The sequence below is a fragment of the Zalophus californianus genome, chromosome 4 (assembly GCF_009762305.2).
Source record: "Zalophus californianus isolate mZalCal1 chromosome 4, mZalCal1.pri.v2, whole genome shotgun sequence".
Classification (NCBI taxonomy): domain Eukaryota; kingdom Metazoa; phylum Chordata; class Mammalia; order Carnivora; family Otariidae; genus Zalophus; species Zalophus californianus.
Window position 1 is genome coordinate 189,512,299 of NC_045598.1, and position 16,352 is coordinate 189,528,650.

The following is a 16,352-nucleotide window of genomic DNA, read 5'->3' on the forward strand; positions in this document are numbered from 1 at the left end:
CCTGAATAGACCCTCCATTCCCTAGTGCACGGCAGCACCCTTGCTCAAACGGCTGTTCGAAGGCTTCTTCCTAGTCCCAATGCCATTCCAAATGGTGTCACTTTCTAAGTTTCATTTGCACACTGTCTTCTGCTAGCACAGTGCTTCCCTGTATACTGACCCTGTTACCACCGCTTATTAGCTCTAAGTTCACTGCAGACTCACCCACATCTTCCAGTAATGCAGTCACACGGTCTCTGATGGGGCTTCTTCCTCCCCAGGTCTCCATACGCCTCTCACTTCTGTGTCGTGTCTCGGGGCGCTGGACACGCCCTCCAGGGCAGTGGGGCAGAGAATAGTCCTAGACCCGAGTCTCGTCCTCGGTCTCAGGAGGGAAGCTTTTAACGTCTCAGCAGTAAGGGTGGTGCTAACTATAGGGCTTCTGAAGACACCCACCCTCAGGTTAAAGGCATTCGTATCCACCAGCCTGCTGAGAGCTCTGCTCCCCACCCTCGGTGGTGCTCTTCTCTCCCTATTGGGATGATCCAGCAGATTCTCTTACTTTATGAACATGGCGGCTTACATGGGGTTATTTCCAAATGTAAACCAACTCCATACCCCCAGAATGAGCCCCACCTTATAACGATGTATTACCCTTTTATGTATTGCTAGATCTAGCCTTTTAGTGATTTGGTTAGGGTTTTTGCCCCTATGCTCATGAGAGAACATGTTAGTTTCCTTTTTGTGACACCCTCATAGGAACTTGGAATGACGGTTTGCTGGCCTCGTAAAGCAACACATATTCGTGTGTTTCCTCTTTTTGTGTTTTATTTAAGAGTTTGTATAAACTAGTAATATTTATTCCTCAAATATCTGGAAGAATTCACCAACAAAATCACCTAGGTCTGGAGTTTTTTTGGTGGCATTTTAACAATGGAAATTATTTAATTATTGATTTCATTTCTGTAATAAATACTGGGCTTTCCAGACTTTCTGTAGGTCTTGGTAACTCACATTTTTTTCTAAAAAAAAAAAAAATTTCTATTTTACCTGTCAAATTTATTGATGTAAAGTTGTATCATAGTATCTTCAAACTTCTATTTTTCTTAGTGTGTAGTATCCACGATATAGTCATTGTCATTCCCGATACTAGTAATTTGTTCTCTATGTATCGTGACTAATCATGGGGGATTTATTACTAATCTTTCTAAAAAATTTTTTTGGCTTTGTTGGATTTGTCCAATACATATCTACTTTATATTTCATTGGTTTCTGCTTTTTCTTATCTATTTTCTTAGAATTTAATTTGGTGTTGCTTTTTCAGCTTCATGAGATTGAGAATGAGCTCCGTGATTTTCACACTTTCTTCTTTCTGAAGGAAGCATTCGGAGCGCTGCTTCAGCCGCATCCCAAGTTTGGATTTGTTGCATTCTCTCCGTTGTTCACTTCACGATGGTTTCCAATTTCCACTGTGCTTTCTTCTCTGATTTATGGGTTCCTTCAAATTGTATTATTTTCATTCCCAAGCCTGGAAATTGCCTTTTTGGTATCAAATGTGAGTTTAATTGCACTGATCCAAAAACGTACTTCAGGTTGCGTCATCCCTCTGGAACCTGTGGAGACTGGCTGGAGAGTCCAGCACACGCTGCACACCGGCAGGAACACACGCTCTCCCGCGGCTGGTTACCGTGTCACGAGCGACCATTTGGCAAGACCATGTTCATTAATCGCACTGACAGAGTCTCTCAGATCCTCACCGAACTTTCCTGTTTCCTTCATTAGTCGTCTCGATAGCTGTGTTACAATCTCCACCTGTGACTGTGGATTTACCATTTTTCCTTTTATCACGGTCGGTTTTGTCCTGCGTATTGTGAGGCTGTGTTATCAGGCATGGAGGTAAAACCGCATCTTGTATGTGAATCGCCATGCTGTCCTGTGAGGCAGGGACGCCTCTCCGCACGGACTCGCTCACGCTGACACAGGCACGGGGCGCCGGTCTTCCTTTGCGCTGTGGCTTCCCATGTATCTCTGTCCATCCTCTAACTCTCAATACGTTTCTGGATTTATAGTTAACCAAGTCTGACAATCTGGGCCTCTTCATTGGAGGGGTCAGGTCATTCTGATGGAGTTATAAACAAACCTGGTATAAATCTACCATCTTACAACTTGTTTCCTGTTTTCCTTCCTGTTTTATTTTTCCTTTTTTTTTTTTTTTGGCTTTCTTTTAAATTAGTCGGGTACGTTTTATTATTTCCTGTTTCTATTAACTTACTGTATAACTGATATTCTCGTGTTGTCTGTCAGTGTCCCCTGCATAAGGCAGGACGCACTGGCTCACCACAAGTTGCCGTAGGCCACAGCTCCTGTCGCTTCTTGGAGGCCGGAGACACTCAGCGTCCATGCGGCTCATCCCTAGTCCTGTGCTGCCCGCCGGCCAGGCTCCTGGGAGTTGCTCTGCGGCCAAGCCCCGCAGGGAAGGAGCGTTGTTCAACAGCCAACGTTAGCTCTGATGTGTCCACACATCAGTGCCTCCAGGACACGCGGCCCCTCCCGCTGGTGCCCGTCTGCCCAGGACCACTTCCCTCTGGTCCTGTCAGAGTTCTGTCGATGGCAAGTTCCCTCTGTTTATGCTTCTCCAAAAATGTTTTCATTCTACCCTCATTTCTGAAAAATATTTTCAGCAGGCATGGAATTCCACGTGAGCAACCACTCTCTCTCAGCACGTTAAAGATGGCTCCGTGTTGTCGTCCAGCTTCCACGGACCCACCTCAGGCGTCAGGTGTAAGTCTTGCTGCTCCTTGAAAAATGACGTGAATTCTCTTCTTGGGCTTTAATCTGCTTTTAGGATTTTTTTGTCTTTGGTTTTCAAAATTTTATTATGAGTACAGGTAAGTCTATCCTGTTTATCACAGAGGTTCTTTAAGCTGTGGCTTGAAATATTTGGACAGCCTTGGAAAATCTCAGCCATTACACCGTCAAAGGCTGTTTCTGTCCACTCTCTCCCCTGCTCATCCAGGACTCCGGGCGTACTCGCGCCTCCCATTTCTATCAGCTTCTGCTCCCCGGAGGGCTGGTCGGGTCCAAGTCAGCCCCGCGCAGCACGCGGAACTGTCTGCACTCAGGACTCCATCTCCGGCCCATGCCAGGGAACTAAGGTCAAAATGCTTTTTTGTTTGTTTGTTTTCAAAAAGTTTTTAATGTTTTTAAAAAGGTTCTTTGCCAAGTCAGACCCCCTTAGATGGGGCCTCTGCCCAGTGCTTCCCACTTCTCCCCAAACACAAAGGGCACTGGACGCTGGGCCGTCACCCAATGCCCACGGACCACAGGAATCACTCGGCACCCACCTGATGTTTGCCACCCCGCTGTGCTGTGGGAAGCAGGGCTCTGGACTTCTCTGCAATTTTCTGATAAAGAATGGAGGGAGACAGGAAGAACAGAAAAGGTGGGGAAGAGAAAAGAAACGGTCAGATAAGCACAAGGTAGTGGACAAGGCCTGACAGCAGAGCCCACCTTCAGCTCCGTGACAGGACACAGCTATCCTGGGCCTCAGGAAAGCTGGGTGCTGGGCCAAGTGCCAGGCCGGGCTCTGCCAACAATCTGGTGGATGGCCCCCTCCCCCACACGTAAGCCCTGGGTCTCAGTGTCCTCACCTGTCAGAACAGGAATGCCCGTTCTTCCCACCTGCCAGATGCCTCCCGGGCAACACCCGCAGGTAAACATCCCTCACTGCACACACTGAGGTCACGGCTCCTGGCAACTGTCGGCCGTCTACAGGCCTGGCCCCTCCTCTGCTCGAGGGCACGGGACCCCACCAGGCCAACCCAGGGACAAGACTGCCAGAGGGGGAGCTGCAGGGCCGAGGCCCACCCCACCCGGCCCGCCAGGTCTCCCTGGGGAACCGCACCTTCTGCACCACGCCGTAGCGCTGAATGGCACCGGAGAGCTGAGTTTTCAGGCGGTCCAGCTGAACACACTCCTGCTGCAAAGGGAGAATGTGGGTTATGAGGACAGCGAGGCCTTGTCTCGCCCGCGGCCCCCTCCATCCCTGGGCACTGCAGTTCGCCACGATCGCCACCCCCATCCGCGGCCTCGCGTTGCCACCAGCGCGCTGCTGCTGGACTGGGCTCAGCCCCGTCTACTGTGCCCCAGCCATCACACGCCAGCACCCCTGCAGATGCCATCCCGCATCTTCAGCCCTGGCCGCGGAGCAAGGCGCTGCTCCACCACGATGCACCTGTCTGGTCCCCACAACGAGAAGTGTCACGACTTCTACCTGACGGTCAGGAGGCCTGAGCCTGAGTTCTAAGTGGGTTCACGGCCGCACGGGGGTGGAGGCAGGCCATGAGGCCCGGCTGCTGACTCCAGGGACCTGCGGCTAATCACACGCCAGGCCGGGTCTCACCCCCAGGGTCAGAACTGCACTCATCAAACCTCTCTCCCACCGCCAGGCGCTCGGCAGCGCACGGCCTCCATCCTTCACGTCTTGTTCGCCAACACCAGTGCCCCAGATGATGCCTGGCACAGAGCCAGCGCTCAAGACATACTGCCGAGCAAGGGGACAGACAAGCAGGCCCCGAAAGCCGGCACTGCCTGCTCGGGTTTGCGTGAGCACCGCCCGGCTGCCAGGACCCGACCCTCACGTCTCTCCACGCCGCACCGGCACAAAGCCACACCAACGCCCTGTGCCCTTGCATCAGAACCACGACGTGGACTCCTGGCCCCTCCTGCCCTCGTCATCTCCCAGGAGAGGCAGACCCTGCATCTCAAGTCACAGAGTGTGCACCCCTGCCGGGAGGCTTCTCTCTACCTCCAACTGGAACTCAGCCCCAAGCTTGGTGCCCGCCCCTCTGCCGCCGCCATGCAGCTCACGTGAGCCCCTCCAGGAGAGCAGGCTGGCCACAGTTCAGGGGCACTTTTCCCAGAGGGACTCAGTGTAGTCCCCGTGTGACTGTGGGTCTGAGTTAGTGTCCGGGGGAGGCTCTTGTGAGGGGCACTCTATGTGTGTCCCGGGACAGAGCCAAGAGCCCAGGGACTCTTCAGTGCTCTCCGGGCTGGGTGATCCAGCATCAGCCCCGTGTGACGGGCACAGCCTTTTCTCCGAGGGAGCAGGGAGCAATTCTAGTGCCTCCCAGCCAGGCTGTCCAACCACCGTGAGAGCCTCATCGGTGTCCTTCTCTCAGCCTCTCACACACAGTAGGTGTTCAATCAGTGTGTGCTGGGTTCTTAGATGGGTGGATGGACGGACAGACCAGTGGCTACGTGGGTGGGTAGACAAATGGAAGGACACATTAGGCTAAAGGCGATCCCTCCACCCCCCAAGGAACTCAAGCTCGGAGTCTCAGCCCTCGTGGTGCACACAGTGACCACATGGACTGTGGACCCAGAAAAACCAGAGTGGCAATCTAGCCGAGACTCCTCCCTGGCTGAGATGCTTCATGCAGGACACTCTCCAGGCCTCAGCGTCCCTCCAGATAAAGGGGCTGAGGACAGCAACAGGCAGGATGGCCAGACGCACCCAACGTGAGCAACACGCACAGGGCCACGCAGCACGTGGCGTCTGCACCGGCCTCTCGCTCGGCGGACCGCTGTGGTCATCGGGTGGCAGCGGTGTCAGCTTCCCGGGCCTGTCACGGGAACCCTCCACACCACGGTCCAGCCTCTGTCTGCAGAGGCCACCCTCCCGCATCCCGGGCCGGACAGGCGCCCAGGTCTGCCGATGGAGTGGGCAGGCGCCCTGGGCAGCATGTGATGAGCGAGGAACAACTACAGCTCTACCCGTGAACACAGCCCCTGTCCCAGGACCACCGAGAGCTTAAGAGTAATTAAGGCTTTGTGACACACGCCCCCAGCCTTTGGGAATGGGAGAGGGCGTGGATGACAGAGATGCAGGTGTGCCAGCCCAGGAAAAGGGGGTGCAGGGAAGTAAGCGGCCAGGGGTGAAGGTGATGGGGGGGCTGCACGGGGGAGGGGCACAAGGTGATGTGAGCGGGGTCAGGGCTGTGAAGGGGGCTGTGGCTCCAAGGATGGTGGCAACTGTGACATCATTACGTGTGTGCTCTGATGACGAGCACTGGCGTGGGTGAGGACGCGGTGGTGCGGGGTGGCAGGGTGGGTGACGGGAGGTGGCGGCGGGGGCGGGGTGTCATGCGTCTCTGTCCAGACAATCCGGCTGGGACTCGGGGCCTCCAGAGCAGCGCCGGGCATACAGCAGGTGCCCAGCGAGCACATCGAGCTCCGGCCCAGGTGGCGCACCGGCCCAAGCCCAGGCCAGCGCAGGCATCCCGGGCCCACCCACCTCCCCAGGGGCCCCCAGCCCCGGGCCTTCCCCCCCGCCTCCAGAGCCACATACCCGGGAGCAGCCCCGCAGGAGCGCCGACATCTGCCTCAGGGCACTGGTACTGGCCGCGATGGTCTTGTTGGTCTCCTGCTGCGCCGTGTGCCTGCAGCGGGGCCGGGGAAGAGAGAGAGGACAGGCAGGGGACGGCGGGAGGGGAAGGCCCCGAGAGCGGCCGGGGCGGCAGAAAGGTGACCAGACAAGAGCAGGAGCAGGGGTCAAGGGTCGCAGCGGCAGAAGAGTCAACAGGAGCAGGAGAACCAGCAGGAAGACCAGAGGCAGAGGCACAACAGAGCAGCCACGGGAGGGGAGGAGGGTCAGAGGCCCAGAGAGACGGACAGACAGACACACCCACAGACGGAGAAGGCAGGGACAGGGCGGGGGAGGAGGGAGAGGACAGGGGTGAGCTTGGACTGGGGGGGACGGCCCGTAGCGCACATCACACCCGAGCTGCCACGGTCAGGAGCCCCGCCCCGCATGGCCGCTGCACGCCCCACACGCACGCTGTGTCTGGGCCCACCTGTCCGGGGGTCAGTGAGGTCGGGAACCTGGGGGAGCAGGGTGACCACAGACACCCCTGGCCCCACAGCCTCTGTGGGCCGGGATGACTCTCCCACCTCCAGCCCCAAGAACACTGGGGGCCGGGCCCAGGATTTTGGTTTGTGGTTCGTGGTTCTGAGTGTGACCTCGAAGGGACTGAAAAGACCAGCTCCTCACCCGCTTCGGGGAGACCATGGCCCCCCTAGACAGAGCAACACCCGGGGCAGACCCTGCCCTCGGGCCTTGTGCAGGCACATGCACCAGAGAAGAGCCCTCCTGACCCTTTGAGTTGCAGCCTGATGCCCCCTTTGCTCCCTGCAAGAGCCCGCGTGGCAGGGGTGGGGGCACCATCTGACCTGCGCCTGGGTCCCTGACACCTGCCCTTAGGCCACACAGACGGTGCAGCATAGAGCCGGCGGGGGGGCGGGGGGGGGGGTGGGGGATGGGGAGGAGCCCCCAGGCCAGCCTGGGGGGGGTGTCATCTGAGGACCGCAGCGTGAGCACCCTTTCCACCAGGCCACCAACAAATTACGGGAAACCGCAGATTACAGTTTCCCCTCGGATTCACTCAATCATTGCGCACCACTGAGCCCCCCCACTCTCCTTACTGCACCTCCTCCCGTGCTCCCCACGCTCCCTCCCACCCCATGGCCCACAGTTTGCCCTCCTGGCACCCCCCCGCCCCAGCTTGGGGCCATGCTGCTCAAGGGGCTTTGCTGGCTCCTCAGCTCCCTGACCTCTTGTGTCTGCACCCGGAACTCAGACCCTGGACCACCCTCTTCGCTCCCCGTGCTCACCTCCTGGGTGCTCTCCTTTAGCCTCGTGGCCTTCAGTCACCTGTGTGCCGCCGTCCCCCACACCCGTCCACACCTGGGCCTGAACTCAGGCCTGGCCCCACCAACAGCCCGCTGGGCAGCTCCACCTGGATGTCCAGTGGCGTCTCAACCTCCACATGCCCAAGCCACCCTCCCCTCCGCGGGCTCGCCCACGGCAACTCCGTCCCTCTAGTCCCTCCAGCCAAAGCCCCAGGGCCACCCTTCCCAAAGCCTCTCTCCTCTCATTCTTGAGAGCAGCGCGACCCTCAGGCACTGACCCAGACTCGGGCCGCCTCTCGCCCACTGCTCCACGTGCCCCCTCGTGCCCAGCACTGCATCCCACCAGCAGCCTGCAGCTGGCACATCGCGTCCGGCCACGCCCTCCAAACCCCAGAGCTCTGAGGCACGGCCGCGTGTGCTCCGTGGAAGCACAGTCCCCGCTCCTGTCACCTTGTCCCTGTTCTCACCGTGCTGGACAGACCCCTGCCTCTCTGCCTGCACCCCCTACCACCTCTGCAGCCACCCTGAAGGACAACGGGTACAGGCAGCCATGCCCAGGGCCTGTGACCAGCAACAGCCGCCCGGACAGGGGACACTGGACGGACAGGAGCAGCGGGACAAGTGCCTCCGGCTCATGGAGGCCGCCGCCTCGGGGGGGGGGGGCAGGCTCGCCCCCCCCGTCCCCGCTCCCACCGCCCCCTCCACTTCTGCCCTGATGTCACAAAGTGCTCGCACTCCCGCCCCGCTGTGCCCCCGGCTAGAACACCGAAGCAGCACTGAGACAGTCCCTTCCACGACTGGGAGAGCCTACGTTCTAACATCTTGTTAAGGATCCCTGCTACTGCGTTTACAGGGATGTGCAGCACGTTTTCTTCCAGAGTCTTTGCCCAGGTGTTGGCGTCAGCACCGCGCTGGGAAAGGCGAGCGCTCTGCATTCTGCGGTGTGTGTGGTGTAACTACGACCTCTGATCCTGGGTGTTTGTGGGAATGTCTTTAAGGACACGCGTAAATCCTCCGATAGAGAGCTATTTAGGTTTTCCCTTCCTTCTTGAGTCAGTTTTGAGAATTTATATCTTTTGAGAAATTTTTCTGGTCCATCTTCGTTATGAAGTATCATAATAGAGCCACAATATTTCCTAATCGGCCTTTCCGTGTTGGATCTGGAGTCCTGGTCTCTCTCTTATTCTTTTTTGTTTCTGTTAACTGGTTCATGCTTTACGAATGGATGAGCTTTCTTCTACCTGTACGCTCTCTCCTTCCCTTGTGACTGGCTTGCTGGCTTCTCAGGCGGCCTGTGGATGCTGGTTTTTTGTCTTCTCTGCTGTGAGCAGGTGAGCCCCGCTCCCCCTTCCACGGCCGCTCCCACCACGTCTGCAGCCCTCCTTCCTCGTGTTTCATTTTCTGCCAGTCTCCTCCTGTTTATGGTGTGTGCCACTCACACGGTGAGTGGGTCTCTCTACAAGGTTCTTTATGAAAACGAGCAGCATGGAGATGGGCCATCTCCAGACATCCTTGTGGCCCTGGCTGACTGGCCCTGACCGATAGGTGCCCCCTCAGCCCCCCATGAAAGGAATAATAGATCATGACCAAGAGGATTCCATCCCAGGAGCGCAGGGTTGACCTAACACTCAAAAAAACAGTGAATGAAATCCTCATAGTAACAGAATAAATTTTAAAAGGAGAAAACCAGATCCGTAAATTATATAAATTACAAAAAGCATTTGATAAAATTCAACACACATTTGTTATAAAAACTCTAGGAAAACCAGAACAAAGAAGAGAACTTGTTCGGCTGAAGTCCCAGGACACAAGGCAACACACAAAATCAGGTGTATTTCTGCATACTTGTAACCAACAACTACAAAGTGAAATTTAAACGATAATAATTTGTAGAATAGTATTAAAAAACACGAAATTATTAATGATATATTGAATAAAATACACACAAGACCTGCACACTAACCTTATAAGGACCTGCCGGAGAAAATGGAAGAACATTTATATCAGAGAAACCCTGACCATCTTCACAGGTTGGAAAACTCAAGATTGTAAGAAGTCAATTCTCCTTAAGTTGGTCTACAGAGTCAATGCAATCTCAAGTAAAATTAAAGTAGAATATGAAAATAGCAGAAATTGACAAGCTATTCTAAAATTGATATTAAAATACAAAGCACCAGAAATATCCAAAAGAATTTCACAAAAAGATGAACAAAGCTGTAGGCATCCACAACGGATGTCAGGACTTACTCTAACACTTCAGTGATTAAGACAACGCGGCGCTGTCAAAAAGACAGACATACAAACCAATGAAACAGAACTACCCAAAATGCAGCCACACATACATGATCAAGTACTTTTTGGTTACCCTGGTGCCAAGGTACTCACAACAGGGAGAGGGTAACCCTCTCAACAAACAGTGGGGAGTAACTGGATAATCATATGCTAAAAACAAAAAAAACTAGCCTGGACGCCAGCCCCATGCTGCATGCCCGGGGCTCGGGCGTGACACACAGCAGGCAACCAGCAAGACCCAGGCGCCCCCCCAAGCCTCCGGTGCCCAGGCAAGTCTGCGGAAGAAGGGGCGCGTCCAGCCGAGCTGCACAGGGAGGCAGGGGGTCAGGAGGCTAAGGGAGGGGCAGCATCGCACACGAAGCATGGCCAGGGCAGGCAACCAGCAGTCAAAGGAGGGCCTGGAGGCTCCGGCCCAGGAGCTCTGGAAGAGCAGAGTGGGGAGGAGACACGTTTGGGCAGGAGGGCCAGGGCAGGTGAAGGTGAGGGGCGCCCACGGCCACCAGCTACGTCTCTTCAGGGGACAGAGCGCCACGGGCAGGCCACAGGCATGTGCTCCCCCAACATGGGAAGGAAGAGAAGGAAAGAGGCTGGAACCAGGAGGCGGAGCCAGCAAAGGAGAATGACGCATGACCCACACCAGCGAAGGCAAAAGCCCAGGAGAGCAAGGTGCACAGGCCAGACAGACGCTTCTAGGAGGGAGTATCTCAACAATAAAAAGACCAAAGAACACAATTCAAAAATGGGAAGAGGATCTGAACAGACACACCTTCAAAGACATACAAATGGTCAACACGCCTGTGAAAAGATGCTCACTCAACGTCGTTATCAGGAAATACAAATCCCCTCGAGAGAACAGAAGGCGCACGTCCACACGGGCCCCAGCAGCCTTCCTCGTGACGACCCGGAAGAAACGATCCCCAGCCCGACAGCTGATGGGCGGCACGTCAGCGAGCTCCGGCGGCTGTAACAAACGCCACGACCGGACGCCTTAGAGACAGCAGACGAGCCCCTCGCAGGCTGGAGTCTGGAGAAGTCCAGGAAAGGGATGCTGGCTTCCGTGTCCGACGAGGACCACCTTCCAGTTCAGAGATGGCACCTCCTTGTGGCGTCCTCAAAGGGTGGAAGGGGCCGGGGGCTCTCTGGGGTCCTTTGACACAGGCGCTCGTCCCATTTGTGAAGGCTGCCCCCACAGGACCTACTCCCCTTCCTGAGGCCCCGCTCCTGGCCCCGTCCCCCTGGGGTGAGGTTTTGACCTACGGATTTGGAGGGACGTCCAACGGTGGACTACTACTCAGCCATTGAGGCCTTGAGGAGGCTCTGGGAAACCAGTAGGAAATTGCCCGTGCTCTGTGGGCCCAGCGTGTGCCCAGCATGTGCTCATCAGTCCAAAGCCCCTGAGGCAAGCACCCAGGCCTGCCCTTACGCAGTCCCACAGGCAGGGGCGAGGCTATCCCCCGGCACAGCAGTGTGGCCATCAGGGATGCTCAAGGGTCCCAGCTGCCTGGGGTCGGGGGGGGGGGGGGGGGGGGGCGGGTCACCAGTCGGCAGGAGCTCAGCCCCTGACCCACCAGACTGAAGGGACAGCTGTCAGGCCGAGGGGGCGGCTGTCCAGGCCGTACATGGCAATCCTCCCTGCCTCTCCTGCAGTTCCCTCCACCCACAGTGACCGCCTCCTCCTCCAACTTGCCTTCACGGCCATCCATCATGCCACTGCATTCTAGAACCTTCCACTGGCTTCCCACTGCTTTGGAAATAAAGCCCAAGCCATGTGCCAGGCCTACAAGGCCCACGTGGTCTGGCCTGTGCCCACCTCACTGACCCCCCCCCCACCCCAGGCAGGCTGCTACTTCGGGGGCTCGTCCAACATGCCCACTGCTGCTTTCGAGTTTGCAGCAGTTTGAAGAGTGGTTGCAAAAGCTTCTGACCGCTCCCACTGAGGGGTGGGGTTGGGTCCCTTCTCCTTGAGTCGGGACAGGCTCAACCGCACCTTCTTCGCTAGAGCATCTGCTCCGGAGCCCTGAGCTGAGGAAGTTCAGCCCCCGGGGGGCCGCCGTGCCACAGGAGAGCCCACATGCGGATGCCACGGGGGACATGCCAGGTCAGTTCTGCATCGGTCTGCTGACCGTGAGTGGTGAAGAAGCTTCCAGATGCTCCAGCCCCAGCTGCGGAGGCACCCCAGCTCTGAGTGCTCTCAGCTGAGTCCCAGACATCCTGAAGCCAACACAAGCCTCCTCACAGCACCTGCCAAATGGGCTCACCAGCTCTGAGGTTTCAGTCCCACCGGCCTCCAGGCCGCGCGTCTGGCCCCAGGGCTGCTGTCAGGCTTCCCCTAGAGACGGAGCTGAACATCACGCCCAAGTCCTGACAGCGTCCCCAGGTTAAGATGACAGGTGCCGGCACCCCCACTTCCCAGGGAGCAGTTGTGTGCAGCCCGGGAAAGTCCTCCCTCTCCTGCCTCAGCTTTCTGACGGAGTCGGGGAAGCCCCGGACCCCGAGGCGGCTCTGAGGAGTCAGCGGCAGATCTCAGGTCAGCCCAGATGATGGGGGCCGATGCCACCGGGGACGACTTCTGACAGCAGAGGACAGAGCGAGGGCTGGAAGTGTGTCCCCCCAACCCCAGTTCTTAAGCAAATTCCGGCTCTGTCTCTGCAGCCACGTGCATGTGTGACCGGGCTGGAATGAGCAGCTCACGTGGCACCAGATCCGGCTGGTCTGAGCTCTGGGAGGAGGAAGACAGAGCCTGCCCGGTGCCTCCCCAGCAGCCCTGGGCTGTCAGCACTAGGCCCCTGCAAGAGCCTCAGCCCCATGCAGTGCTGGATTAGCGTGATCCAGGCCTCCCTGATCACCTCGGAGCCGATCCGGACACAAATCCTGCCAAGGGGAGGAAGGTGCTGCCCACTCGGAGCCAGGGGCACCCCAGGGCCCTATCCCGCCACCAGGGCCTCTGCCCTGCCCCCACAACCACCCACCGGGGCCTCCACCCTGCCCCCCACCCCAGACCTCAGCCCTACCCCCCAGGCAGCATCGGGCAGACCCTGAGCAGACACCTCTCACACACACCCCCGCGTGGGACCCCACATGGGGCCACCTCGACCTGCACAGGGTCAAGTGAGAAGACACGCATGCAGCAGCCCCCACAAACCTGAGACGGTCAGAACATCCCAGGGAGACCGTCCCGTGTCCCACACTAGGGGTGGGACACTGGGTGGTCACCTCCCTTCTCCAGGCGGGAAGCCCCCTTGGTGAACACAGACTCACCCCCATGCTGCAAACCAGGGAGAGGGAGGGGTGCCTTCGGGTTGGGCGAGAATGGAGAACAGGTGCCGACGGCAGGAGCGACCCGCAGACCGGCTCCAGGGACAGGACTAGGCCCTCAGCACGGGGGCAGGGGCAGCCTGCCAGGTACCTGCCTCCACCGTCAAATGAGGACCCGCACCCCGGCGAGGCAGGTGGGTGAGGCCGGTCCCTAGGAGGAGGAGGCTCTGCCATGGCCCCCTGAGGACGGGTCAGGGCTCCAGACCACCCACCCTCCCCCAGGTACACCTGCCCCGTCCAGTCCAGCCTCCGGGCAGGGGCCCCACCACACTCCCGGTGATCAGCAAGCGCCCACACACAGGACTCCAAGCAGAGCTCTGCTCCCCCACCCCCACCCCCCGGCCAGGCCACCCTCCAGCAACTCAGGGCGGGGGGGGTCTCGGGGCTCTGGGGACCACAGCAGAGCTCCTGAGCTGAGGGCCCAGGCAGCCGCCGTACCCTTCAAGAAGCACTGCTACCCTCCGAGGCCATTCTCCATCCCCCACGGCTCCCTCCACCCGCACCCCTGCTGTGGGCCATCCTCCCACTGCAGCCAGAGCGGACTGAATCTCTGCGGGGCTGAGCCCAGCACCAGGCACGGACTCCATCACTGCCTCCTTCCCACAGGACACAGCTGGAAGGGTCTGGGTCCTCACGTCAAAGACCGGGACACCCGGGTCACACTGCACGTCACACAGCCAGGAGGGGACAGGCTGACCCCCCCATGCCCCACTGCCCAGCCTGTCAGCACATGGCTCCAGGGCTGAGCTGGCCAGGGCACCAGGCTACAGACACGGTGGGGTGCCAGGGAGTGTGGTGCGGGATGGGGGGAGGCCACCGTGGGGCGCTTGGGGGGGGCACACTAAGGGAGGGGCTCTGGAGTAGAAGAGGCAGGCCATGCCGGACAGCAGGATGGCCCATGCACCCCCCTGCTTCATGGGCCTCCAGACATGTTCCCAAACATTGCCCCTGGGGCTGTCTGTCACCCCGGGTGCGGGATACAGCAGTCAAGGTGTTTCTGGTGGAGGGAGCTGAGGAGCAGCCCCTGAGGGAGGTGGCACTGGGCGGGCACTAAAGGAAGAGATGGCCCACGTGAAGGTGGAAAAGTGAGAGGTGAGGGGTTGGCATGCACCCCCACACACCCCGCCTCTGCTTTTTGCCCCCAAGGTCCACCGGTCCTGGTTCGGGGCACCCAGCCCACTGCAGCCTCCAGGACCCCCATGACCACTCTCCTGGTGTCTCCCAGGCCCCACGCAGGCCCTCCCTCTGCCTTAGTGAGGCCGAAGCCCACAGGCCCCTTCACAGATGCCAATGCAACAGACAGACAAGGGAGAGCTTGTCTGCACTTTGACCACCACGGGACTCAAGCATGTTGTGAGAGGCAGGCAGTGCGGTCCAGCCCCATGCCCGCTCGGAGGAGCTGGGACCACCGGAGCACCAGAGCTGGGGAGCCGTCCCCATCCAGCCCAGAAGAAGCCTCTCTGCCTGCTGTGTACACAGCCCAACAACAGCCAGGTGAGGGCTGAGCCCCATCACCCTGATGCTGTGCCCAGGGCCCTACATACTGGAGCCAGCACTGTCCCACAGCACGTTCAGGAGGCTGAGGGGACAGGCCCCTGGCCACAGGCACACTGCTCACACAGGGCTCCTGGAACACCCATCCTTCCATTCCACAGCAGGCCGGGTGACACCTCCAAGAGACAAACAGATAGACAAGGTCCCGCGGCCACTGAGCTTCACTCCACAGGGGAGAGAGTTCTCCAACCTGGCTACCTCAGCCGACCGGGGAACCCATGACAGCGCCCAAGGCGGGGTCCGCTCAGAATCCTGACACAAATGCCAAAGACCACACATGTCTTGTGCAAGGCGAGAAGATCAGGCTCAACTCTGTGAGGATCTTAGGCCACTAGATGTATTCATCTTAAAGGAATGTCCTCTCTCCCAAGATCAGAGCCCACCCGCTTCTGTCATACTGAAATGCCTTATCTTCTGTAAAATAAGGGCAATAATGGATGATAGTGAACTTTTTTCAGTCCTTCCTTGACAAAATAAAAAAACCACTGACTGCCAACATGGAGAAAACCCAGAGTTGGCAGCTTACACTGGCCTCAGTCATTTAAAAATGCTAACAATCCATGATATGCACAAATTCCACCATGAAAGGGGTCCTGGAAGGCCCGAGGCCTGCAGCCTGGTGAGGAGCTACCCTGCAAGCAGAGGGGCTCTGGTGGGAACGGGGTTCTGGCTGGGGGGGACAGGAAGGTGCCAAAGCCAGAGTTGCTGGATCTGAAAGCTGAGGTCGATGGGGCAGGAACGGGGGCAGTGGTCCCAACCACACTCCATCACACAGGCAGGCCTGGCATCAGGCAGGAAGGTGCAGGAGCCAGCTCTCCTCTCCAGACCCACGCCGGTGACACCAGCCTCCAGCCAGCTGGGCAAGGCAGCCCTGGAAACGCGCTCAGGGGCCAGGGCCCTGAAAATGCCAGCCGCTCAACCCAGGGGACACCGCTCCAGGGACCCAACCTGGAAACAGGCGTGAATAGAAGGATCCACCACAGCACTGTTCCCAGGAACTAAGAAATGGGAAGAGCCCGAAGATCCGGCTCAGAGTCTCAGCTCGATAATTACCCAGATTCAACAGTATCCTCCGCAGCTCTGAAGAGCATGTTTCTAGTGTGTAATAAGGGCACACGCACCCCAGATTCCTAACGGTAAAAAGCGGGATCCGGAACATTATTCACTGAAATCCAATTCTGCAAAATGCGTAAGGACTTGACAAGAGGCTGGCAGGAAATACCGAAATGTTAACAGTGCCTCCTCAGACATCCTGTGTGGCCACATTTCCTATAATGAACATATGCTATTTTCACAATCAGAAAACAATATGTTATTTTAAAAAAAGAGATAAAAATAATTAAAAACAGAATTGTACATAAAACCTGCAAAGGACCCTCAGTTGCCTTAAGTTCTGGACCCCCGAACTCAGCAGAAGTGGTCCCAGCTAGCCTGTGTGGATGGACAGGAGGAAAGATGGATGGACAGGTAGTGGATGGATGGATGGATGAACCAATGCATGGATGGGTGGATGGATAGATGGG

The 16,352-nt window shown here is 57.6% G+C and overlaps 1 protein-coding gene across 8 annotated transcripts in view; it reads right to left on the reverse strand.

The window, feature by feature from the left end:
• TSNARE1 (t-SNARE domain containing 1) overlaps positions 1-16,352 on the reverse strand; it is a 151,493-nt gene that overhangs the window by 78,402 nt on the left and 56,739 nt on the right. For all 8 annotated transcript variants that reach the window (XM_035727175.1, XM_027573205.1, XM_027573251.1 and 5 more), the window contains 3 exons: positions 6,329-6,419; positions 3,884-3,958; positions 3,324-3,383 (listed from right to left, as the gene is read on the reverse strand). In XM_035727175.1, the coding sequence (XP_035583068.1) occupies positions 3,324-3,383; positions 3,884-3,958; positions 6,329-6,419 (226 nt within the window). The remainder of the gene's footprint in view (positions 1-3,323; positions 3,384-3,883; positions 3,959-6,328; positions 6,420-16,352) is intronic.